This window comes from Bipolaris maydis (assembly GCF_028858645.1).
Source record: "Bipolaris maydis strain C4 unplaced genomic scaffold PSV08scaffold_2, whole genome shotgun sequence".
NCBI classification, from domain to species: Eukaryota; Fungi; Ascomycota; class Dothideomycetes; order Pleosporales; family Pleosporaceae; genus Bipolaris; species Bipolaris maydis.
Window position 1 is genome coordinate 2,184,005 of NW_027093858.1, and position 22,599 is coordinate 2,206,603.

Consider the following 22,599-nt stretch of genomic DNA (forward strand, 5'->3'; position numbering starts at 1 on the left):
GACAGGCGGTGGGCTTTTTCCTCATTAACCATGGTATGGATGATAGGGGTGGAGTCGATGACGAGCTGCATGGCGGACTATCACGACCTGCCGGATGGAGCTTGAGGGGGACGGACGCAAGGCCTGGCTGGAGGAACACGAGGGAATGCCAAGCTACAGGGAGGCGCGACACATGTTGGTTGCGCCTATAAGGGCGAGGGCATGAGATGGGCCAGACATGTTCGCCAAGATGACGTGCTACCTCGTCGGCATGCAGATATGTACACAGGTACATGGAGAAGAGCAGGTAGGCAATCGGGACGGTTGAGATGCAAAAGACGCGAAAAGTAAGCCATTCCACGTGCTGGGATCGCCGCTCCACATCGGTTCTGCCGCTCGCAACCCTGCGCATGCATTAGCACGATGCCAAAGTCAGGACAAGTCGTCTATTTCCACGCTCAAGGTACTGGTCAAACAGCGGGTAGACTTAGTTGAACCAGAGTTGTGGGTGTCCGTGAACGAGGCACTACTAGCAGCACTAGGCATGTCAAGACGCAGTCACGTGCTGTTCGCAGAGCAGCCATGCGCCGGCGTGGGTGTAAGAGCACACGCACAGGCATCGAAGGCGACACACAGACTGAGAGCGCCGAGCGGCAGATACACCGACGCGGTTGGGTTTGGGCAAAAGCATGCCGTCAAGCACACACACAGCATGCAGGTGTGTTGGTGGAGGATTGGTGTGTGTGTCTGGCGAGTTAGCAGTTGGCAGTGGCCGGCCTTGAAACGAGCGATCGCCCAAGAGGCGCTAAATTTAGTTGAACGGCTGCGCCACGGTTCCGACGAGGATGGACAGCACGAGATGGGCCTGCGGGCGTTCATGAGTAAGCCGTGTCAAGGGCGGTTGGACGAGGAGCAAGACGAGGAGGCATCTGCACGAGCCGGGTGGGTAATCAACCGTCGGTGGTCAACATGTCGACACGAGGGTGCTGACGAATGTATGTAAGTAAGGAGAAGCGGGCGCAGCAGTTCCGTATTTCCGAAGTTGCTAAACAAACATGCGTCCCCACGAGGGTCCAATCACACATGGCATGCCTGTCATGAATCTCGATGGCCTCGGGCCTCTGCAGTGCTTGCACATGTAGACGGGCACATGGATGCACACAGGGCCGCATCTGGCGGGATATCAGCAACGACGCTTTGTGACGTTGCAGGCGGCTTGGTGGTGGTGATAGCAGACGGCTGCTAAGACGAGGATGCCGCCCTGCTCGGCGGAGGCTTAAGCACCACCACCATGACATGGCCATTTGCACGGCGGCCGCGAGCGCCTCGAGTCAAACCCAAAGCAGTGCCTCTGCTGCTGCACCACCGTCTTATACGAAGCTAGCGCCTGCGACCGTGGTCCGCTGTGCTTGCTGCACCCCACGGCCACACACTGGCTTCAGGAGTCGTCTCCTCCCTCCCAACCGCCTGGCCCGCTCTGCCCAGCACCCCGACCCGACCTCGCTTTTCTCTTCGTACACTCGCTATCCCGCCGTTGCTGTCTTTTTGCCTTGCCCCTGCCCTTGCGCTAGCCTCAGCTGCCGCTGCTGATCGCCCCGCGCCCGTCGCCCCTGCCAGCTCATCGACATCGCCTTCTCTGACGCCTGTTTCACTCGCACCAGCCCATCCTCGCCCGCTCCCCTACTTGCTTTCACCACCACCACCACCACCGCCGCCGCCACCAATTCCTCGCCCACCAGCTCTGCCTCTCCAGCCCTCCCCCTCGCCCAAGGACCCGCGCCTCTCCACGCCCTTCACGCCCAGCGCATACAATCGCATCACCCATCCCAACCGCCCGCCCTCCTGCCCACTCCTTTGTCCGCGTTGGCCCCGGGGAGCAGACGGCCAGGCGAACATGAAGAGGGGGACGTCATGATGCCCGTTAGCACACTGCGCAATGGCGCACCACGGCGACAAGACACCACCCACCTCGACGTGCCCGCTGTACAGCCCGCACATACGCCACCCCGGTCCAGACGGAGATGCAGACGGTCCCTCCTGCCCGCCATCACCACCCTGTCGCCCCTTGTCCTCGTCCTCGTCCTCGCCTCCCTCCTGCCCCTCGCCAGCGCCGTGTTTGTAAACTTCCGAGACTGTCTGACACACATCTACCTCGCCGACGGCAAGCAGACGCCATATCTTCGCTTCACCCCCGAGTACGTCTGGGCAGACTTCAGCCCCGAATACCGATTGAACTTTACTGTCTACGGAAATGTCTCTGGCCAAACCCAGGTTGGCGAGTACCCGCCGCTGGACGACGATAACTGGAAGGACCCGAACAAGACGTTTGGCAAACTCGTCGACCTGAACGAAAACCAAAGACACTATACCACCCTCTTCTGGAACAACAAGGTCGTCTCTTACTCTGCTTACAGCGCACCCCCTGCCCGCTTCTGCATGTCCGTCCTCAACACCAGCTGTCCTATTGCGCCTGCTTTTAGTGCAAACGCCAGCCAATATTGGACTTTGCCAGCCGTCACCGTTGCACGCGATTTCAGCAGTTCGTATGCATTCTCAACATGGGCCTCGACAATGCGCATTGTCTCTGGAAACGACAACGCTACTCCACTCGGCTGCATATCTGCCAACATCACCCCAGACCTTGGAAAGAAGCTTGCAGACTCTCTTCGCTACTTCCCCGCCGCCATACTGGCCCTCGTTGGTATCGCCACCGTCTTTGCCGCTACATGCAGCCCCTGGGGAACCTCAAACGTCTTCCGCTCTACGAGCAACTACGGACGAGACGAAGATCTCTTGCGCTTAGTCACACCGGGTTTTGGCGATTGTCTGCAGTACATCCAATTCATCGTCCTTGCAGGCAGTCTTAGCCTCAACTACCCAGGCTTCTTCCAGCCCGCCGTCAGCCAGGCCAGCTGGTCGCTTCTTCTCTTCAATCAAAGCTTCATCAGCGAGGGCAGTGGCTCCCAGAGTCTTATTGACGGCATATATTTCGTCAACGGCACCTACGGTCTCACTCGTCTTGGCCAATATGTGGGAATGACAAAAGACGAAGACATATGGGCGTGCATGGCCGTCTTCCTCCTTGTCTTGATTGCCTGTGTAGTCTCACTTACTCAACTAGGATTCTTCGTCCGCTGGCTTGTGCGCTGGCTTACCAACACTCAGGACGGTGATCTGACTGGAAAGAACTGGGCGTTTACTGCGGGCAACATTGTGCGCGTCATTTTCAACTACTTTTTGCTTCCCATCATAGCGTTGTCGCTATTCCAGCTCGTCGTATCGCCACGCTCGCCTACATATGTCGTGGTTACCGCCGTCATCATGCTCCTGCTTGTCGCCGGTGTGGTTACATGGATCTTCTGGTTCATCTTTACCACGCGCCCCCGAGCCCACCTGTTTGATGATCTACCCACCGTCTTGACATATGGGCCTCTTTACAACACCTACTCGGACGATGCAGCACCATTCGCCTTTATTCCCGTGTTGCTGACGATTGTACGTGGCATTGCCATTGGTGCTATCCAGCCCTCAGGCATCGCCCAAATCATCGTACTTGCGATATGTGAAGTCATACTAATTCTGACCCTGCACGCCTTCCGGCCCTTCCAATCGAATACGTCGATGAACGCTTATCATACTTTTTTTTCAATAATTCGACTTGTCTGTGTCTTGCTTTCGGTGGCATTCGTGCCCTCTCTCGACGTTGACGAAGCACCCAAAGGCTGGATCGGATACATCATCTTGCTCCTCCATGCTATTGTTTTGATATTCGGCTTCTTTCTGAATGCTCTTCAGACCATCATCGAAGTGTCGGCAAGACTTGCCGGTGTAGGCGGGGACCAGAGAGGTGGTCTTACTGCAGTCTTTGGAAAGCGGCAACTATCCAAGCGCAATCTTCATCGACATGCTCGCAGCAGTCTCAACTCGAATGCTGTCATGCTTGCCCATGACGAGAACAAGAACATCCAGCTCATGAGCAGTCGATCCCGGAGTATGTCTGCCAGTTCGGCTGTTCTTCTGAACCAGCCATACGACCGAGATAGCCAGCGTGTGAGCGTAGGCTTTGAAGGATTCAGCCAAGGCGACTTTGGAAACGCTAGTCCGTTCCCTGGACAGAACGCCGTACCTTTCAACTTTCTGGGTGGTGGGTCGGGCCAAAGCTCTAGGCGACCTACCATGGGTGCAATGGATGCCGCTGATCCATACTACCGCCCTCCGCGACCCAGAAAACATACTATGGACTCGATAACGGCCAGCGCACCTGGCAAAGCTCCTGCCCGAAGCGCCGACATTGCTAATGCTCCATTTTCGGACCAATTTGACGCGGACACTACCATGCCTTTTGAGGGTCCTTCACGTAATTCCGGCACTCCGGCTCCGGCATATCTTCGATTGAACCGGGACGACTCTGATTCTAATCTTGACAGAAGGAATATTACCACCGACTATTCCGTCCGAGAGTCGGACTTTTACTATGGTCTTCGCGGTCCTGCTTTATCCTCACAACCAACGCGCAAGTTGAAAACTGGACCGGCAGATCCCATGGGCCCTGTTTCATCGGCGACAGGCTGGTTCAAGAGCTTGAATCTTCTTGGTGGACGTAAGAAGGAAAAGAGCAAGGGTTTCGAAGTCGTCAGGAGCACGCGGATTCCGCCACAGATGATGACTGTTGAAGAAGACACAACCTCACCCGAAATCGCACAAGAGCCCTATCGGGACAGTCCAGAATCGCCCCCTCAGCCGAAGAATGCACCAGGAAGTTCTGGTGTAGCATCAGCTGCAGTTTTGAGCGGTAACAGACGCGACTCTTCAGACAGTGAATCGGATAGCAGCGACGACGATCGATTCGACCCGATGCATCGGGTCTCACCTACAGCGCCGACTTTGGGTCCCATTGAGAGTTTTGGTGGAATCGAGCTGCCCAGTAGGATTGGGTCACGATCTTCCCGTATTACACAACCACCAGGGCCCCCAAGCCGTACGCCTACAATACCGCGCAAGAATTCGCGGCGAGTAGCGTCGACCGACTCTGAGCTGCTGCAAGACCAATTACCAACCACAACGGACGTTTCAAACACAGCCAATTCCAGATACCAGCATTCCCAGCAGAGCCATCACTTAATGCCAAGTGAATCTGGTGGATTGCCTATCCGTCTTCCTTTTGGGTCCAACGATCCATCACCTGAACGGACTCCTGGGCCCTCTGCTGCATCGAGCATATATTATCACGACGGCACCAGCGATTTAAATGCGCCAGGGGCGATTGGCACGGGTGAGCGGCCTCTGAGCACCGGCTACGTCCAACATCACATGATGAAAGACAGTGTTCAGACCGATGGTTATGGTGCTGGAAGCCATCTTGAGGCTTCGGCAGAAATTGTGGACCGCAGTCGCAGCGGTAGCACGCAACACAGCAGGCGCAGCCACAACAAGTGACGGCCGCTTCTCCAGGACATTTCTTACTTGCACTTGTGGCATCAGTTCTGATCTACTTGTAAAACATCTCAACGCAGACCGTGCATTTACGAATCTCTTTGCTGTATAATTGCTCAAAAAAACGGGGTTCGGGGGAGGGGGGAGGCGTTTCCCTTGGTTGGGCGCAAGCAGTGTGCTTTTCAGTGGCACATGCAAGTACAAAGCTATCTAGACATTTCATTTATTTATATACGCAGGACATGGAGAGCCGCTAGTTGAGCCAGCATGCACAATAGTAATTTAAAATAATTTATCTTTGGAGCCGATGTTGCCTATGCAAATGCTTTGCAGATGACCTGCAGCAGCAACGACTTTTGTGGCGTTGGGGATCTGCCAGGGCTGCCCGGGTCATAGTTGTTCCGTGAGAGGCTAAGGTGTGGCGTCATGTGTCGCGTGAAACCGCTAAGATAACGATAGGAGTGGCGCCTGAGGCATTCACGCAGCACCCTCAGCGTGGTGCGCCCGGCCGAAACGCTCTTTGCTTTTCGTGGCTATGAATATCGCGTAGCCCAACCCAGCCTTGCTACCCTTCCTGCTTCGCCTTCACCTGGACTGCAGCAGTTGCCGCTATATGCGCCGTGTAGGACGAGTGGTCGAAGTTCCCCTGGCCGAGCCGACGCGCAAGGACCCACCTCCGCGCTTGTTCCCTCACCGCAACCCTCTGCTATTGATAGGTGAGTGAAGATGTCGATGCTTGGAGGCGTGGTGGGATGCTGACGGGAGAGAGCAGTCTTGCTACCGGCTACCTTAGCACGGTTCTAGCCAGGTAAAGGAGACGAACAAAGTGGCGGCACATTGCCGTATACCGCCCGACCTTCTCTACGTAGACTCCAACCCTCCACTTTGTAATCACATGAGCAGTGACTCTTTGCGTTGCTGTGGCGCCAGGCTCACGCTCTTTGCACCTCTACAACCAGCCGTTGGATTCCTCACGCAGGCCAAATACACTTTAAATGTCTCCGAACGCTGCCCCGCGCCCGAGCGGACCTTATGCTCGCAGCTCACATGCCTACGAGAGTCATGATGAAGGCGCGAGTAGCAATATACAAGGACAACGTGACATTCTCATGGGAAATGGCTCTCGGCAGCATTCAGAGGGAGTTGTGGCGTCGCATTTCCTGGCGCAAGACCCCGAAACGTGGATGGACTTCCTGAGAGACGGTACCGAAACCGATGTTAACCAGCAACAACCTTCCAGCGAGCTCGACCCCGCTGCAGCCCACGAAGCTCGCGCAAACCCCTCTTCCATGCGATACACGCTCCCCAGCCGCCCCTCGCCGCGTACAGACTCGCCGTCCTCTCGCAGCTCTGACCGCAAGCGACGCCTGACGACAGCTGACTCGCCTATGAGGCGGCCATCGAGTATACGGATGCACTCTGAGAGCATGGGCAACTCCAGTATGGACCCCATCGTCCTGGATTCCCCGCCTGCCTCTTTGCGAGCGCTTCCGCCCACACCACCCGTCCCACCACATACCAACACTACGCCGGTCAGAAGGCAGAGCGATATTGTCCTGCCACCATGGCAGCCGGATAGCGATGTCACGCAGTGTCCGGTGTGCAAGAGACCCTTTACATTTCTCCTTAGGAGGCACCATTGCAGGTAAGCTCGCAACTCCCTTTCTTGTTGGGCGCGCGGTCCATGTCTTGACCAGCTGGGCATACACGCCAGAATGGGCAAGAAGCTTGCAAATCGCAGGAACAAACCTAGTTTTGACAAAGCATATGCTGACGATTACCAACAGGAAATGTGGAAGGGTCGTGTGCGCCACGTGTTCGCCACATCGTATCACTATACCCCGACAGTTCATCGTCCATCCCCCTTCCGAAATGGCGGCGAACTTCATTGATCTGACCGGGGATGATGAGAATGCTATGTCGGCTTTCGGCCCGTTCCGCAACCCAGCGCTAGGCGGAGGCGAGGAAGTCCGCGTTTGCAATCCATGTGTACCTGATCCCAATTTTAGCCCACCGCCGCAGTATCAACCCTCTGGCCGCGACCCGAGGTATCCATTGCAATTTGCCCCGTCTCCCAGATCGCCCCACGCCCCACCACCGCATCCACGCGCTCATCGATCTGCATCAAGTGCGCATGATGCGTCACGGTTTGTGAATCCAGGACATGTGTATGTTAACCGCGAGACTCCGAACGACAACAGCCAGAATAGGCGAGTGAGTTACCACGGCAACTCAAATATCGGAGAGCGACGATTACCTCCTCTCCCACCCTCTGCCACTCAACAGCAACATCCTCATCATCGCGCGCCACTCATTTCGCAGACATTGTCAAGTAACCGCCCTCGTCATCGGTCAACCTTTGGAGCCGCATCATTTGCAGGCTCGCCGTTTGGACAAGCCACTTCCACTGCAATCCCTCAGCCACTACATCCTTATCACGCACAGCTACCTCAGCCTCGACGTCAGATCGCTGAGGAAGATGAATGTCCTATTTGCGGGGACGAGCTCCCGCCCAAGGGACCTGATGGCGATGAGATGGACCGTACTCGGCACATTGAAGATTGTATCGCCCTACATTCAGCTTCCCCAGGTCCCAAGGCAACACCTGCACCACAGACATCAGCAAGTCTGCCTACTCAGCGTACCCGCGGTATGAGCAGTGCAGGCAATGGCGAAGGATCCAGCAATAGAATGAGCCATGCTGCGCGCGGCATGTTCCCCTATATTGCAACTGAGAAGGACTGTGTGGATGATGAGGGGGCGCAAGCAGAATGCACGATTTGTTTGGAAGACTTTGAGGCTGGAGATCGCATGGCAAGGCTGGTTTGTTGGTGCAAGTTTCATGAGGTATGTTCTTTTTCATTGGACATTGGATACAGGGTGGAGAATCTTTGCTAACAAAGGGTAGTCATGCATCAAAGAGTGGTGGAATAAGAAAGGTCGAGGAGCATGTCCTACTCATCAATTGCAGGAATAACGACCTTATCGGGGCTCTCTTAGCCATCATTCCTTGTTTTTTTTCTCCTTCAGACTCTACATCGGATCGCCAGCATGATAGTCTTTTGGTTATAAGACCATTTGGTCAGGACATCCTTGATTCGCACAGCTCTTTCGCCCCCTCCTCTCTCTTTTTTTTTCACTACATCATGCGTCGTCGGCGTTATTTGCCTCAGGTATACCCTCTTGTCCCTCCTTTAGCGTTTCTTTGTATTCTGTCATTTTGTCATTTTTCTTAAAGGAGCGCCTATCATCGATAATCGGTATTGTTTAGCATAGAGGTACTCATCAAGGATGGGTGGGGGGTGATGGCATTGCTATGGATACGGGTTTAGACTCCGCTTTGGCGTATTGATTGTTATTGAAGTGCACTATTCGATTATGATAAGCTCTTTGGCTCCGGCCTTTCGGGAACGTTTTTGTGAAACAAAATTTTGGGATTTATTAGAACTAGTCATACAGGTATTCAAATCAGCAACCGCGCGCGCCCATTCTCAGCTCCACCCATCGAAACCGTCACGCCCGCCCATCGATATCGTCACGCGCCAGCAGCGTCCACACAAGCAAATCGCGACACAGTCCGTGACGCCGTCAAGTCTATCTCCAGCCTATCGAACACCCAGTGCTTTGCTATAAAACCAAAGCACCAAACCTATCCACGCCTTGCTCTTACTTAACCAAAATCTCTCTAAAAACTCCTTCTGCCGATCGGTCGGACGTTCGGCTTTTAACGCCTCTTCGATGTAGACGGCGTCCTCGTACAGCTACTCTATAGTATCTATATCCACCCCTTCTAAGTTAACATCTATAATACTTAAACCTACTAAGTAGATTTTGCACGCGTCTAAGTTGCTCACGAGTGCGTGCTCGCCGATCTGCTAGATCCCTCGCAGCTTAACTATACTAGTAGAGTCTACGCTAGCTTCTAATCTATAGAATCTCTCCTTTATTTACCTGCGTATCTCTTTGTGGATACTATCAGACAGACGGTTGTAGAAGGCTATTATAGGTTTAATAGACGTAGGGGACTTAATTAGCACTAAATAGCTTAAAAACGACGGGAGCCGCGAGAGGAAGTTCGATATAGTAGTGATAGGAGGTTCGGATAGGCTTGTGCCGTTAATAAGATATTAAGTTCTAATAGATTCGTGCCTTTAATAAGATGTAGTATAGCGAATATATAGGCATAGGAGCGCTTTACGCAATGTGTTCTTATTGCAACTATAGTTTAATGTCTTATCGCAACTATAGTTCGCTGTTCTACTGCCTTCGTTGCAACTATAGTTCGCTAGGCTGCTGCCTTCGTCGTAACCGCATTTTAGTTATCGTACCTAATAGAGATTTATCTATTTAATATATACCCGTTGAGAGGCGTATTTTGGTAGTAATACTAACCTATTTTTTAGGGTTTAATAGGGTCTCGCAGAGGTCCACCCGAATCCTTTTATTACGTACTTTAACTGTAAAGTTAATTTTTTTAATACCCGATTCTGGCAGGTTAGGGTGTAGCCTGCTATTCTTTTCTGAGATAATTGATCTGATACGCTATATAGCAAACAGAGTGAAAAAATGTCAAGCGATGATAAGCTCTATACGTCCAGTACGCTGTATAACAACTAGCTTAACTGGGCAAGTTGCTCCCAGCGCCAAGATCCCACCAAATCACCATCCTGTATCGTAGCTTATCGTAACCTATCCCAACATAACCGCAACACCATGCAGGAAAGCTTCATCACTCCTCCTTCATCATTTGCTTCATCAGCCTGTTTTGGGGTGATAATGCAAATAATAGCTGCACCATAGCTCGCCTGCCTTCGCTCGCAGATGATCAGCTGCCAAAAGATTACTTTGGTTGACTTTGTTACATGGAACAATGGCATTGGTGCCGATTGTAGGAGTATGTGGGCAATGTCATATGTCTGTGTTGTTGCTTGAGGAAATCCTTGATTATGTTTCTACCATTGGCATTCTCGAAATGTTTAATCTACCACGTCGTATTTAAAACACCATACATTTCACATATATACAAGAAAAACATTACCCATACAACTTCTACGCAGAGTGGAGAAAGAAGAAACTATCGTGAGTGCCCTGGAATTGACAGACTCATTCCCGCATCTCCACAAGAATAGCCTCAAGCTGCTCCTTCTTCCAATCCTGCGAAATACTATAATGCGTATCATCCTCTTTCAACCTCAGCACAACCTTCCCCCCAACACCCTCCAGCCTCGCCGCAGTCTCAACCCCATGATTCGGCGGAATAAAAACATCATCTTTGCCATACCATAACTTAACCGGTAAATCCCTTCTAATCCCTTCAATCTTGAACCCCCAGTCCCGACACACAACCTTTCCATCCAGCGCCACACCCCCAAACCCCTGCCTCTGCGCCTCGCGACCCGCCCTGAGCGCCACCGTCAAAAACGCCTCATCACTTAGAATCCGTTTGTTCTTGGGATTCTTAATCGAAGCAAGGCGCTCGGACTCCGTCATCTTCCGCAGCTTCTCCTCATCGCTCAGCTCCATGCGACCGAAAACATCAAGTCGAAAGAAGGACTCTAGCAAAAAGTCCGGGGCAAAGCGCCAGCCATAGGGAAAACTAAGCCAGTGCACCATATCGGCGCTCCACATGCTCATGTCGGGAGGACCCAGGCCGCAGATTACAGATACGCATTTTAGGTTTGCGGCAGGGAGGCCAAAGGCGCAGGCGAGGGTGTAGGGTCCGCCGCCCGACACGCCCATTACCGAGTAGGACTTCAAGCCCAGGTGCTGGGTGAGGTGCTCGACGTCTTTGGGCCAGGAGAGAAGGGTCCGGGATGCATGTGGCGAGCTGAGACCTATGCCTGGTCTGTCGATGGCGATGATTCTGGCGCCGAGGGAGATGGCAAGGTCGTGGTAGGAGGAGGCTTCGAGACGAGAGCCGGGCAGGCCGTGTTGGTAGAGGATTGCGTGGCCAGTTGGCAAGCCATATTCTGCGTATCCTAGCTTTCGTCCGTCGGGGAGGGTGCAAGTTTTGGAGCTGTTGTCGTTAAGACTTTGGTCCGGCTCGTTTTCGTGGGACGCCATTGACAGAAGCGATTCTATCTTGGAAATTGTGCGTTTATTTTCGGCGGGTAAAATGAAGAATGATTTTTTTTTTATTGATTACTCAAAATTTCTGATTTTTTCAGAGGCAGATAGTGAGGTTTTTGAATCACTTTGAACACAATGTTCGACGGATCGGTTGGCCGATGTAAGGCGTCCGTAATACCACTCTTCTCCGGTCCATCCCGCCGAACAGCTCGTGACTAACAAGGCAGCAGCATACATGTTTCGAAAAAAAAATATTCTTTGAAGGTAAATAGAATGTAAGGCTGGCAGCTGTATGTTCCAACCGATCGGTGAAACAGAAAACGAATGCGACGACCAAACAGTCAGAGCAGTGGACATTGAAAGCAGCCAGAGTGTTGCGGGGTGATATTGGGGCTTGATGGGACTCTTTGCATACACCATCCGCATTTGCTAACCCATCAACTGCTTTTAAGATGTATCTGCAGTACAGCACATATCGTTGTCGTTTGAACAATTCTTTGAAATCCCTACTAACGGGGAGCGGCTAAACCCAAAGGAGGTGCTAGTAAGGTTCTGCGCAGTGAAATTCGTAATACACCACCAAATCTACGATACAACTGTCGCAACAAACTCAGAGATCAACTGCGTGGAAATCCTATACTTCCTAGGCGGCTCACTTAGATCAAGCCCATCCGTCTCAGCGCGTCCACAGATCAACCGCGTGAATCTTCCTACGTACCTATCAATGCACCACCAAATTCACACTGCATGCGCTGTAGTGAACTTAAGGATCGACTACGAATATGTTTTGTACCTACTGTACCACCCATTCTAGACTTCGCCCATTGCAATGGGTGGATAGACCAACTACGAATACCTTACATGGCTCTCGCACCACCAGATCCAAAACGTATCTGTCGCAATGACACCAGAAATCAACCATGGACATCATCGATGCCCTTTTTGCATTTTCCATCTCCCTAGTCAATATTTGACCGCCTTCACCTCTCTTTTACACGAAGCACAATAGCAGAATTTACGACATTCGTCCACGGGTGCAGCTCAGCCAGCATTTCCAGTCCAATCGCTTGCAAGTCTTCTGAGAGTTGTAGGATCTATTTGTGGTACAATCAGCAATCACGTGTTTAGCATAACATTGTTTTTGCAGTATACTCGAATATAAAGTAGCATAATTCAATGTATTCAAGAAAGAAAGAAAGAAAAAAAAAAGGGGGATGACAACTTACGGGATAAAGCACACTCCTCATCCCCCTCGCGCTCCTAGCCACAACCAAACAACCCGGCTGTAACCTGGCCGCCAAGTCCCTCAGAATCTCCAACTTGGATCGCGTATCGGTACCCACGAGTGCAGCCAAGAACACAACCTGGGATTCCGTCCAGGAAACTTGGGTCTCGGGGCCTTCCTGCGTGATGTCTTCATTCGTAAAGCTCATGCGTTGCGAGAAGCCCAGTTTAGTGCATAGGGCGGCGCTGAGGCGCAGGGCAGTAGCGTCACGGTCGACGTTGTGGATGTGTGCGTTGGGGTATTGAGATAGGAAGCATAGGGATGTCAAGGGTAGGGGGCCCGAGCCGATGAAGGCGATGGAGGTTGGTGGGGAGGAAGCAAAGGCATTGATGAGTGAGGCTTCCAGGCGGGAAAGGTCAACGTAGTTGTCGTAGTAAGGGAATGATTGGAGAATGGTGGTAATCGAGGCCGCTTCTTGGATGGTGTCTTTGCAGAGAGATATTAGCATGTTTTTCTCTTCTCTCTCTCCCCGGGGGAACGTTCTGCATGATGGTAACGTACCCAGTTCTTTCAACATTCGCTCTGTGTGGAACTTTTCTAGTTCTCCTTCGGCTTCGGAACATATTGGACGTAACTTATCACAGAGTTGCTCCACACCCGAGATGTTGAAAAAGTAGGCGGTGAATTCGGCGCTGTAAGGCACCACACATAGATTTACCAGGCGTGTCAAGAGGGTGTTGACCTGATACGAGGGCGCCAATGACGATAGTTCACTAAGCCTGGAATGAATATCTCTTATCTCAGCCACTAGTTGGTGTACTGCCGCGCTTATTCCATTTGGAGTGACCGGAGGGGTAACCGTGAGGGTCTTGGCCAAGGGCGTCGGCTTTGATATACTGGTAGTTGAGGGAAGTTGAGTGGTCGCCATATTGTTTGTTCAACAAGGTGCTTTCTTGGGGTCTTTCTACTGGTAGTATGTAAGGTGGGAATGCAGAGTGCAGCAGTGGTTAAAATAGTAAATGTCTTTTGTATCAAAGACTTCATGATCCACCATTAGGCATCAAGCCCCAAGAGTGAGGCGTGTGGGATGTGTGGGTGAAGACTAGCAAACTCTTTCCGATGTAAGCCACTTGGTCAAAAATAATAAGCACCAATGTAGTGGCGCTGGTTGGTCAATCACACATGAGCACCATGCTGGTCATGTCAGAGTTTGAGGCTAGACCAAGGAAATTCGGCCATAAAACACGAATACGTGGGGTTTATTGTGCATTGAACATAAGTGTTTGCTGCAGAGCTGCAGAGTTTGACCCTCTAAGTGGGGAAACAGTACATTCTGTACCTTCAAGCCCTACGTGAAAGCAAATCAGGCACCGCTGCTTGCTTCTATAGTTGGTCTAGGACAGGCGTGAAGGGGATAGTTGCGTGGGAGATCATAGGAGCCGCCAGAACCGCCAGAGACACCGAGAAACGTGATACGCCGGGACAGCCCGAGCATGTCATTCGAGGTGTGGGGGGTGGAGAGGCTCGTGGGCGGGTATTGCCTTTTGGTGCCTCTAACGGGGAGCTTGCCCGTCGCTGGGCCTTTGGTAGACCAGTTTCCCGCCAACCCACGTTTCCCTTACTGTTGCCTTCCGTAATGATTCAAAGTCCATTTTTTCCAGGTCCTCGTCAACAACAATCCAGTCTGCGTACGCCCCCACTTGAATGACACCAGCTTTACCTTCTAGAAATGCGGCATACGCGGGGTTAATGGTAAAGCCCCTCAGTGCTTGTTCAAAATTGAGTCTTTCTTCAGGATACCAACCAGTTTTGCCGCCGTCCGCATCTAGACCTGTTTTTGGGCTCCGTCGCGTAGTGGCTGCGTATATGCCTTCAAAGATACTGGCAGGCTCAACTGGAAAATCACTGCCTAAAACCAGCCCCTGAGATACCATTGAACGCATACGATACGCAGAATCGCTTGTGCGCTGGCGGCCAAGCCTAGCTTCCGCATATTCCATGTCCGATGTCGCGTGTGTAGGTTGTATAGATGGGATGATGCCAAGCTCTTTAATTCGGACTTGGTCATCTGGGTGGACTATTTGGAAATGTTCAATCCGGAAACGACGTTGTGATTGGCATTCGTAGGGGGTGACATCGGGACACACCGTTTTCAAGGCAGCCTCGAAAGCGTCGACGGCGAGCCTATTCGCAAGGTCCCCTATGGCATGAATGTTGACTTGGTATCCCTGTTCGGCCCACTTGAGCGTGACTTCTGACAACGTGGTTGCATTGACAAGGAGCGAGCCCGACGACGTGGGTTTGTCGCTATAAGGTTCGAGCATTGCGCTGCCCCAGCTGCCCAGTGCCCCATCTTTGTCATGTCAGCACCCCATGTAGATGACACCAATGAGTACATACCTGCAAAAAGTTTCACACTCTTGACTTGTAATTTTCCGTTTGGCATGCTAATCCTTTCCACTGCCTCTGGACAAAAGGTGTTTCTAGTGTCGCATTCAATCATGGCGTTCACCCTAACAGTCCAGTCCTCGTCATTTGCAAGCTTTTCGTATAGCTTCAAGTCTTCTGCAATTACTCCAGCATCGTGCATCCCTACAATACCGTACTGGTTCAAGTTGGCCATTGCAGCTTTGATGAACTTGGTCTTCCGCGCTGCATCGGGCTTGGGATAGTGTTCCAGAACGATGTCCATGGCATTGTCGCAGAACACGCCCTTCTCAGGTATCTCACCGCCAGGCACATCTGGCAGTGGCGATGGAAGAAGTTCGAGGACCTTTTCAGAAACCCAGATGCAATGAACATCCACCCGGTCCAGCATCACATAGAGGCCTTTGAAGTCTTTGGATATTTCTAGATCTGACTAACGTGGTGTCAGCAAGCAAATTCGGCAATTACTGCATCCCCCCAACAAAAACCCTACGACGAATACCAATAGTGTTTAGCAAAAGCAGTGGTGATGTATGATCATTGTGCCTGTCCCACCACGAATGCTTCTGTGACACACCATGGAGTTTGTCCTACATTTTTGTCTAAGGGGTGATTGGCTCGTAAAGGTATTGGTGGCACGTACTGAGGTTGGCCACCGTCCGAAATGCGCCTGATCCCAGCCTACGCCCCTCAGCCACTGATCGCTTGTGCCCTCATCGGGACGGCCCGCTTTGTACTCGAGTAGCCTTTCCTGGACTTCAGCCATTGAGCTTGCACCGAATAAGCTTACAGAGTCTAGAGACTCTCCAAACTGTATTAGATGGCCGTGCCCATCCCACAAGCCTGGGTACACGTATCCAGTGCGGGCCTCCTTGACCTCATCGGGAGAAGCATCACCAGCGAAGACACTTGAGAAAAGACCGTCGTTGACTGTAAAACAATCTAGGTGTAGTAACTCTGGAGACAAGGTTTTGACAGATTTATAGCAATGAGTCGTGACGCGTAAGTTTGGGAGTCGTTCACTAATGAAAGCCGGTAGTCCAAGCTGATAGATGAGGGCCACCAGTACTACCGGGAGGGACAGCCAGAAATAGATGCGTGTGGAGGGCATTGTAGCTCTTCAACTCCCGACTAGCAACGGCTGCGGGTTGAAAGGCATAAAATGCGTGAGTAGCATCGGGGAATTTTGTGGACTGGGGCGAGTAAGCGAGCACCAATGATGCATGAGCGGGCGGAGCTGTGCCTGTTCCATGTGCATTGGTCCGTTTTCATGTACACTACTAGACGGTTCGCTTGGTCTTCTAGGCGGCGCCGTAGAATCAACCTAGACACATGGCACTGCCAGCTGGTTTGCGAAACGGTGGCGAGCATGGAGCGCCGGGGTGGGGATTTGGACACGCACATACTCTACACATGCACCCAGGCGGCTCTTGGCGTGTGCCTCGCCGGCTCCTTCACCCGCTCCCCGTGGTGGAGGCGATAACCAGCCATCTCACTTTGCATGCCGCGGATCCGCTGTCACTGGCGCAGGTTGTTGGTCAAGCTCTCTCGCTCTGTGCTTCAGGATCCGCACGCACCGGATTTTCAGGATGCTTGGCGACCAGAAAGGGCGGTGAGTGTCACCATCGAGTTCTCACAATTGCCCTCTGCAATGACTGCTCAAGGTCAATCGCGCCTCTTCTGGGCGAGGCTCATGCGTCCGCTCCACCGTGGCTTGTGTAGAGATTGGATGAAGGTAGTCGACCACTCAACAGAAGGCTGGGCCTCCTGCAAAGTTGGGGTGGGGGCCAAGAAAGCAATCGCCATTGCTAGGCGACATAAGCTTCACGGCCTCGCCTTCTGCCATCTTGCCTCCTTGAGGCCACATCACATAGCGACAGGTCGGGCAGATGGCGGAGACAGAGCTCGAGGTGCTGAAACAGCAGCTGGAGTCGCTGCAGCGCTCGCATGATGCCCTGCTAAACAGTCTCTCGACCAATGACATCTTCAAACCATCCGATGCTACCCACCTGCGTCGCAGTTCCACCCGGCTCGGTGGCGATACCGTCTTTGCCGACACATCCACACTTTCAGATGACAGCGACGACGACGAAGATGATTTCTTTGTCCAGGCCGAGCTCCCCTCTCACTCGTTCGACCACGAACACCTCCGCGACCATCTCAAGAATCACTCGTGGAACTTGCACGGCAGAGAAATATTAGCACCCATCCTCTCTGATCCTGTCAAGCTTTCCAAGCAGCCCCACCTATTTCACCAGGACGCAAATCCAGAAGACCGCAGCCATTACTCACATTTCCAAGTCTACAACGTCGGTCAAGATGGCGTCCCCAAATTAATCGAGGCTGCTAGTCCCGAAAACGACATGTCCAATGCACGTCAAATCTGGGAATCACTAAAGGAAATCCACAAACATGACGACGAAGTTGTGGTAGGACGCATCACCATTGCCCGCGAACCTTCGCCGATTCTCTTCGGCGCCCTGCATCTGACTCTGCACAATGCCTTCGACATGGACGAGCTCTTCCAAAAACTCGTCGAGACGGACGCGTCTTCTGCGCATATGTTCAGGGCTTTTGACGAGGATCCTAAGCACCAAAACTCTTTCTTCTTCAATTTTGAGTATTACACAATTGTGGGAGAGGAGTGCAAACCGATGCAATGGCAGCTCGCTGACAAGACGAGTCGTGATTCCGAACACCACATCCCCTTGGCCCGATGCAGTGCCATCGTTGCACTAGTCCTCCATGACGAGAACCCTCGCCGCATCCGTAATCGGGCAAGACGTGCCAAAACCCGGTTTGGATGGGTCTACGACATTTGGTCGCCCTATCAAGTCCTCCAATTAGAGTGTTTTCCCGATTGGAAATCACAGCCAACGCAAGGAACCCCCTACACGTTTGAGAGTGGTCACAAGTTTCTCAACGGCGCCGAGGCTTTTCTGCATTCTCTTCTGACAGAGTACCGAGATGCGAGAAAGAGATATGACGAGATATACAAGCGCATCACCGAACTCGTCACTCCGCCGCTAGGCTTCTTATTTGACGAGAAACTGCGGCAAAACCGACTTTTCGAAGATAAGGATTTTACCTGGACACGTCGGTACTTCTACGCCCACCAGACCCTGGGCAGTGTCAACAATAGCATCAAATCCATGATAGACGCTTTTGAAGATACCTTTACTGAAGATATTTGGGAAGGAAGGAATAAGATGCTGTGGCCGCTCTTTGAAGAATCTCCGCGGAACGAACATTGGAGACGTCGCCTGCGCTTACTAAGACTGCAATTTGAGCGAGAGATGAAGGAGCTTCGGACAATCATAGCTGAGAATAATGAAAGAAGACATGAGATTGAGACATTGCAGGAACAGCTCTTCTCAGGCACGAGTATCCAAGAATCCCGGAAGTCTGTGGAATTAGCAGATGTTACTGTGCATCAAGGTTACAACATCAAAGTCCTTACCATTGTCAACTTGTTCTTCATGGTAAGTCTAAAAAAGCACAAGGGTGTAGCGTGTGCGAAAATAGCAAACAAATTTTACTGACAATCCCGGACAGCCCCTTACTTTTGTCACCTCCATTTTCGGCATGACTAACATGCCTGACAAAGCGGGTTTCACAAACTTTGCAGTGGTACTCGTCGCCATATGCATACCCTTCTTCAGTATTATCGGTTTTCTCTCCACCAAATACGGCTACAGCATCTGGGCGCAAAAGACCAAAGAGCTCTGGCGCTTCATCTCACCAAAAAAGGACAAGGAAAAACTCCCAGATGATGAGAACATACCTCCACGCGGTCCTGTCAATCGCACGCTGTCTACACAAGAGGGTATGCGCACGAGGTTGGGTGCAAGTTATGCAGCGTCAAGGAGATTTTCGAGTGGAAGACCGCAGCCTAGCCACCCAAATATCCAGCGCATGGTACAAAGAATGGGGGAAGGGCGACAGAGCGGACTGGTGCGGATGGGGACTTTGGTCGACGACGAGAGCCAAGAGTCAGAAAAGACAGAGCATGGTATAAAGAGGGGGAACACGATGATTGATATCCGCGAGTCATAATCTTGCCGTCGTCTCTTGCGTAGTAGCGAACACGACCGCCTCCAACGTCAGAACCAGCACCGCGGTAGCGAATCTACATAAACTTTTGGAGTCGCCTCACCACTGCGACTTTGGGCTAGGGCACTTTTCGTTGGGCTGTCTTCTAGTCTTTTTCCTTCTACTGAGATGATGCGATGTTGATGCCTAAATGTTTAAAACGGCTCTTATAGAAACGACGTAATGTTCACCATGACATGAGGTAGACGCTGCATGCAACTTTTGATACTTTTCACGCACAAAATTTGCTTCAAAATACTTAGTAATAGTCTTATCTGGTTCACATATCACCTCCCCTCCCCCTTTAATATTAGCCCGTCTCTGTTATCGCATGCGCCATTTACCTCTTCATTGGGCCATATTCCCCCGGGTCGTGAGCCGCCACTCGAAATGCAGCTGTCTACTATGAATAACCCTAAGCACAGAATAAAGTTTACAGCCACCGGGTTACAGGTCGAATGCGCCATGTTGTGTCGGAACCCAATCCCGATCCCGATTCGGCTTAAGTGATAGTCAGCGCTTTGACAAGTGTTACAAAGCAGGAAGAATTCCTATAGGCAGGTCATATCTATTAGGGATCAACATGGTGTAGCGAACCCTAGTTACATACTAAGTCTCTCGCGTCAAAACCCTATCGCATTCGCTTGTCTGTAATGTCATTACAACTGCAGGCCTGAAAAAACCTGCGTTGCAGATCGAACTTTCATGATTGCATATACTATACGTTACTATAGAGATGGGGTTCATAGCATGCATGTGTGTGTGTGTGTGTGTGTGTGTGTGTGTGTGTGTGTGTGTGTGTGTGTGTGTGTGTGTCTGTCTGTCAAAAACAGAACAACAACAGCTACATGACTTTCAATACAACTAAGTCTTAACCATATCCTTGACGTCTGTCAATTCCGCTACTAGTACTATCCTGCCAAACAAAAGAAGAGTACAAAAAAAAGGGGGGGTATCGAAATCCTGCAAACACCAGCTTCCTGCTTTTTTCATCTCTGTTTTTTTTTCGGCCAGAATCATGATGGTATCCTGATAGATATTCAAGAACAAGAAAAGATAGGAAAACTATGCACAAAAGAAAATATCCCTGTATAGATGCCTTTTACGTACACCCCATCCATTACCCTGTTTATTTTTTTTTCCCCCTTCCTAACTAGGAGAGCACCCATCCTAGGTCGTTTCTTACAGAAAATAAAGTGGTATATAAACGTGATTGAAGTCAAAATAATGGGGGGGTTTACGTAGGTAGGGTTCGTTCATCATACGCGAGGACCAGGACCGCCGTTTCCGCTCTCAATGTGCGGGCTCGACCAGTCGATCTGCGGGGACTCGAAAGTTTTCGAAATGGGTGGTGATGCGTCGCCGGTGCTTGATCTGTTACTTCCGCTAGCGGGGTGCAGTCCTGAGGGGGGACCATGCTCGCTGACTCGCACTTCGACGTTCATGCTCTCCATGATGCCTGGTCCCTTGTGTTCTTCTTCGTCTGTGAGAATGGCGCGGTCGCTGTCATCGTCAAGGACGCTTTCGCCGGGGATACGCGAGTGGTAGGCTTTGCTGCCCTGGAAGTTCTTCAAGGGGATGCCATTGCTTCCTCCAGCGCCGCCTCCGATTGTAGAGTTGCCGCCGTACCCGTAAGCTGGGGTTCTGCTTGAGCCGGTCAGGGTCGATGGGAGGATCTTGGAGAAGAAGTGGTCAAAGGCTTTGCGCAGGGGTGGGAGTGATGCGATTATGATGCCGAGGGAGAGTTCAGCACCGGACCAGACAGTCAACGGTACTCCGTCCCAGGTCGGGTCTCTGGTTGAGACGATGGTTTTGAGCTCAATAGTCTTGAAGATGGAGCAAATTGTGGCACTAGAAGAGGGGTCAATGTTAGTTGGAAGGGATTTTACAATTTCTGGACGTCTTTGGACTTACGGGATACTGAGCAGAAAAACTATACGAATCCCCCACTGAGTTCGTCGGTTCAGTTGCACACGTGATAGATAGATCAGGGGTGCAGCCATGTAAACAACATCAGTGACAACATTGCTGATGCCCTGGGCATAGGACTGTGGGAGGGTGCCTTTAGCCCAGCAGTGGCTCTCTCCTTTAAATCCAAAGTTCCAGTTCTTCTCCAGTGGCGTGCACCCAAACAGTGTTAAGACAGGGGCCAAGAAGTTCAAGGCTGTGACCATCAGGATGGACAGCCAGATGATGGTTTGGTAGATCTTAGAAAAGTTCAGGACAAGCAGCCATGCACAAATGGACCACTTCAAAAAAGCCATGGCAATGATATCTGCAAACACAGTCAGCGAATGCACTTCTGATGGATGCCTTCATAAACGTACTGACGATCTGAGTGATCCATAGAAAGTAGCTATACTTCAAGATATTAGGCAAGACTGTGGGGTCCATAACATGGCGACCCAATCCATTGTCTGTGATAACCTGGGTAAGGGATGTTGCGGTGATGCTTAGAGCCTGTAAGGGTTTAGGTCAGAATTGCGAACTGCCGTGGGAACAGATATAGGGCTGAAAAGTAAGACTTACACCTGCGATGATCAACAGATAATCACTAGTCATGAATCTGCGAGATTGAGAAAAGCCGTAGACAACTCTCCACACGAGAAACACAGTGGCGATCAATGTCATCGACCACATTGGTATGAGGATTTCAAGTCGCCGATTGGGCCATTGCTGGGTGACTGGATCCATACTGTGCCGGGGTGGACGGTCGTAGTCAAGATGAAGAAGAAGAGGCAGAAACGTCCATTCGGAGTCGGTGATGTGTGTAAGGATATAGCATGTATGTGTACTTGGATTCAGGCCCAATCTCTGTTAGTATGTTGGCGGTACTGTGTCCAACTGAGCAAAGCGTGAGTCCAAAGTCGACCGGCTACAGAGGCGGGTGAGAGGGCCAGATCGATCATAGAAGGCCCGTACATGCGCTCCAGAGCGATTCTCGAGACGAGCCGGCTCGGAGGTTTGCGATACGTACGCATCCTTACATCAAAGCTAATGAGCTGACCCAGGCTGTGTTTGTGCATAAACGAGACCATGCACGCTGCAAGCCGGCCCAATTGGAGAAAGGGTCCAGGGTGGTAGAGCAGCCATGAATCAAGAGAATGCATAGAAGACGGGTCATCACAGGTGCAGAAACGGGGGAATCATGTCACTGTACGGGTGGGCTTCCCAGGACAGAGACGGCGGATGTCGTAGACCAAGTCCTGTCATTGATGCATGACACAATGCGCAACAGTGGTGCAACGTGGTTTGCACACAGCAGTGTTTACCAGGCGGTCGGCACAGAGCGTGTGCGGGCAAATCAGGCACAATTCCATGGTTCGCGGTGGTGCGGATGCCTTTACGACTCGTCGCACGATGAGATGGCACGA

The 22,599-nt window shown here is 51.6% G+C and overlaps 7 protein-coding genes across 7 annotated transcripts; 3 read left to right on the forward strand and 4 right to left on the reverse strand.

Moving 5' to 3' along the window:
- Positions 1–402: 402 nt before the first annotated feature.
- PSV08DRAFT_216140 (uncharacterized protein) lies at positions 403–5,716 on the forward strand (the record flags this gene model as incomplete). The annotated part of the gene is made up of 3 exons (XM_014228817.2): positions 403–442; positions 522–978; positions 1,641–5,716. 3 exons carry the CDS (start codon positions 403–405, stop codon positions 5,413–5,415), a joined length of 4,272 nt encoding a protein of 1,423 aa, XP_014084292.1. The 3' UTR covers positions 5,416–5,716.
- Positions 5,717–6,407: 691 nt separating this feature from the next.
- On the forward strand, positions 6,408–8,782 carry PSV08DRAFT_384547 (FYVE zinc finger-domain-containing protein; the record flags this gene model as incomplete). Its single annotated transcript, XM_014228816.2, has 3 exons — positions 6,408–7,057; positions 7,200–8,259; positions 8,321–8,782. 3 exons carry the CDS (start codon positions 6,408–6,410, stop codon positions 8,387–8,389), a joined length of 1,779 nt encoding a protein of 592 aa, XP_014084291.1. The 3' UTR covers positions 8,390–8,782.
- A 1,622-nt stretch (positions 8,783–10,404) lies between these two features.
- Positions 10,405–11,475, reverse strand: PSV08DRAFT_216145 (Alpha/Beta hydrolase protein; the record flags this gene model as incomplete). The annotated part of the gene is made up of 1 exon (XM_014228815.1): positions 10,405–11,475. The coding sequence occupies one exon, from the start codon at positions 11,473–11,475 to the stop codon at positions 10,516–10,518; it is 960 nt and encodes a 319-aa protein (XP_014084290.1). The 3' UTR covers positions 10,405–10,515.
- Positions 11,476–12,461: 986 nt separating this feature from the next.
- On the reverse strand, positions 12,462–13,634 carry PSV08DRAFT_359177 (Nicotianamine synthase; the record flags this gene model as incomplete). The annotated part of the gene is made up of 3 exons (XM_014228814.1): positions 12,462–12,575; positions 12,708–13,192; positions 13,268–13,634. 3 exons carry the CDS (start codon positions 13,632–13,634, stop codon positions 12,462–12,464), a joined length of 966 nt encoding a protein of 321 aa, XP_014084289.1.
- Positions 13,635–14,130: 496 nt separating this feature from the next.
- On the reverse strand, positions 14,131–16,244 carry PSV08DRAFT_216152 (amidohydrolase family-domain-containing protein; the record flags this gene model as incomplete). Its single annotated transcript, XM_014228813.1, has 3 exons — positions 14,131–15,059; positions 15,107–15,566; positions 15,777–16,244. 3 exons carry the CDS (start codon positions 16,242–16,244, stop codon positions 14,260–14,262), a joined length of 1,728 nt encoding a protein of 575 aa, XP_014084288.1. The 3' UTR covers positions 14,131–14,259.
- A 108-nt stretch (positions 16,245–16,352) lies between these two features.
- PSV08DRAFT_216153 (uncharacterized protein) lies at positions 16,353–19,461 on the forward strand (the record flags this gene model as incomplete). Its single annotated transcript, XM_014228812.2, has 4 exons — positions 16,353–16,405; positions 16,664–16,745; positions 17,014–18,615; positions 18,689–19,461. 4 exons carry the CDS (start codon positions 16,353–16,355, stop codon positions 19,187–19,189), a joined length of 2,238 nt encoding a protein of 745 aa, XP_014084287.1. The 3' UTR covers positions 19,190–19,461.
- A 650-nt stretch (positions 19,462–20,111) lies between these two features.
- On the reverse strand, positions 20,112–21,951 carry PSV08DRAFT_216157 (uncharacterized protein). Its single transcript, XM_014228811.1, has 4 exons — positions 21,755–21,951; positions 21,553–21,685; positions 21,140–21,500; positions 20,112–21,076 (listed from the first exon to the last, which is right to left on the reverse strand). Exons 1-4 carry the CDS (start codon positions 21,917–21,919, stop codon positions 20,485–20,487), a joined length of 1,251 nt encoding a protein of 416 aa, XP_014084286.1. The 5' UTR covers positions 21,920–21,951; the 3' UTR covers positions 20,112–20,484.
- Between the last annotated feature and the right edge of the window lie 648 nt (positions 21,952–22,599).

Bases quoted from the DNA above. Each gene is read 5' to 3' on its own strand.
- PSV08DRAFT_216157 (XM_014228811.1), bottom strand. From the start codon at position 21,919: ATGGATCCAGTCACCCAGCAATGGCCCAATCGGCGACTTGAAATCCTC. The intron at 21,686-21,754 runs GTAAGTCTTACT...AAACCCTTACAG, and splicing joins ATCTGTTGATCATCGCAGGT to GCTCTAAGCATCACCGCAAC. The intron at 21,077-21,139 runs GTAAGTCCAAAG...CCCCTCTTCTAG, and splicing joins GTTTTTCTGCTCAGTATCCC to TGCCACAATTTGCTCCATCT.